At 33.2% G+C, this 2,188-nt stretch overlaps 1 protein-coding gene across 1 annotated transcript; it reads left to right on the plus strand.

Annotated features, from left to right (window-relative positions):
* The first annotated feature begins 404 nt into the window (after positions 1-404).
* On the plus strand, positions 405-1,970 carry LOC107595779 (olfactory receptor 51I2-like). The gene is made up of 2 exons (XM_016286304.1): positions 405-1,027; positions 1,670-1,970. Exons 1-2 carry the CDS (start codon positions 405-407, stop codon positions 1,968-1,970), a joined length of 924 nt encoding a protein of 307 aa, XP_016141790.1.
* The last annotated feature ends 218 nt before the right edge of the window (positions 1,971-2,188 follow it).

Below are 2,188 nucleotides of genomic sequence, written 5' to 3' on the forward strand. Positions count from 1 at the left end.
CTCCTGAGACATGTTGGCTACTATAAAACCCCACATGCACTGGTGTCAGAAAACAAACAGAACTCATTACCTGCAATTTTGATGAAGATGCCATGATGGTCATTTCACAATATATATCAGAAGGTATTTCTTACAATGTTTGTAATCTTTGCAAAGTGTGTTTCTGAGACTGTTGAATTATTACTGTACTGGCCATTCATTTAATTATTAAATCACTGATCCAACTGACTTCTAAAATCTAAAATACTTTAAATTAATTTACATTGCAATCTACATGCAAAATTATCTGGCTAAACATATTCCAAGGTGATGGACATTGTTTGCTTTTTTGGTGTAAAAATTAAATTAATTATATTGTTTTCTCTCTTTCTCAGGTCAGTGAAAGTATCCTTTGTGTAAGGAAAATGGGAAATGGAACATATTTTTACTTCATGTTGTTTGAAAATCTTGGGTGCATAAAATATGTTTTTTTCAGTTTGGGTGTTATTTTCTACTGTGTTATCATATATTTCAATGTCCTTATTATTCTTGCTGTATTTCTGGAAAGGACATTGCACCAACCCATGTACATTCTGATTTCATGTTTGTCCATCAACTCTGTATATGGTACAACTGGTTTTTTCCCAAGGTTACTGACAGACCTACTGTATGATACACATAGAATCTCATATGAAGCTTGCCTCATACAGAGTTTTGTCATTTACTCATACGCAGCTTATGAACTTACGATATTAATGCTAATGGCATTTGATAGGTTTGTTGCAATTAATAAACCTTTGCATTACAACAACATAATTACCACACGTTTTCTAACTCTTTTAATAGTTATAGCATGGCTTTATCCAATGATTTTTGTTGGCTTTGGTAGTCTTTTGACTGCCAGGCTGAAAATGTGTGATAACAAATTGTTTAAGGTATACTGCCACAACTATGAAATTGTCAAACTATCTTGTGTAAACCATAATATTAATAATATTTATGGACTGATTGTAACATTTACAACTATTTTTATCCCTTTGAGTTTTATATTGAAAATATAAAATTCTGTTACGTTCCCAGCTAGTCTAGGGTTGGAGGAACAAGTAACAGAATAGAAAAGGTGATGTGTGGAGGCAGCAAGACTCAATTCTCAACCCCCGAGCTTTAACAAAGGCCAAGAATCTCAATATCAAAAACAAGTTATTTTATTTGACAGATATGGAAGGATGTCAAGACTTCAAGAGGGGGCAAGGCCAAAATAACAAACATAAACCCTCTAACTATTTGGGAGAAACTGACTAAGCTAAACAAAGAAAAGAAAACAAAAATACAATAGATATAACTACCTCCCTAACTAACATAAACAAGAGAAAAACAAAATAAAGAAAATGGCACCCACCTCTCTACTAACACTTTCCCAATAAACTAACAACATAAGTTTAACAGATAAACAATAACATAAATAGGGACAAAACAAATAATAACTTCCAAAACAAACCAGATTTCTTGTCGTAGGCGTCAAGTACCACAAGAGTGTCAACAATAACACTAGGAAGAAACCATTCAACAAAACATTAACCAAAACAACTAACAAAGCTTTTAAGGTTGAATTGAGTCTTGCTGCCTCCACACATCACCTTTTCTATTCTGTTACTTGTTCCTCCAACCCTAGACTAGCTGGGAACGTAACAGAATTTGGGGGCTCTTATGTAAAAATTCTTGTAATTTGTCAAAGAAGCTCAAAGGAGTTTAGGAGCAAAGCGTATCAAACCTGTATTCCACACATAGTGATCCTTTTAAATTTCTCAGTTGCTCTTTTTTGTGAGCTCACTTTGAGTCGGTTTGTGAATGGGGAAATTCCTATAGAGCTGGCTGTTATCCTTTCACTGGAATTTATTGTTATACCACCCTTTGTAAACCCTATTGTTTATGGTCTAAACTTCCCTGGTATCCGCAAAAAAATTAGACATCTTATAAAAGCCTCCAAATAGGCTGCTTTGTTGTAATACTGATATACAGACAACAAAGTTTAAAGAAATTTGAAGATAATTGTTTAATCAACCAGTCACTCACCTTTTTAAAGCAATGTAATGCACTTAATATGATTGTAGTTTTAATATGTTGTTTTTCACCTCTCTGATTTCTATACAGAAATGATCATCTTTTATTCAGTTGACCTTCTCAGTAAATAAACATCTTTGTGACAAAA

Source organism: Sinocyclocheilus grahami, unplaced genomic scaffold (assembly GCF_001515645.1).
Source record: "Sinocyclocheilus grahami isolate Dianchi unplaced genomic scaffold, SAMN03320097.WGS_v1.1 scaffold208.1, whole genome shotgun sequence".
Taxonomy (NCBI): domain Eukaryota; kingdom Metazoa; phylum Chordata; class Actinopteri; order Cypriniformes; family Cyprinidae; genus Sinocyclocheilus; species Sinocyclocheilus grahami.

Coding starts and splice junctions, on each gene's coding strand:
- LOC107595779 (XM_016286304.1), top strand. CDS start 405: ATGGGAAATGGAACATATTTTTACTTCATGTTGTTTGAAAATCTTGGG. Junction 1,028..1,669: donor TTTATCCCTTTGAGTTTTAT/ATTGAAAATATA, acceptor TGGGAACGTAAC/AGAATTTGGGGGCTCTTATG.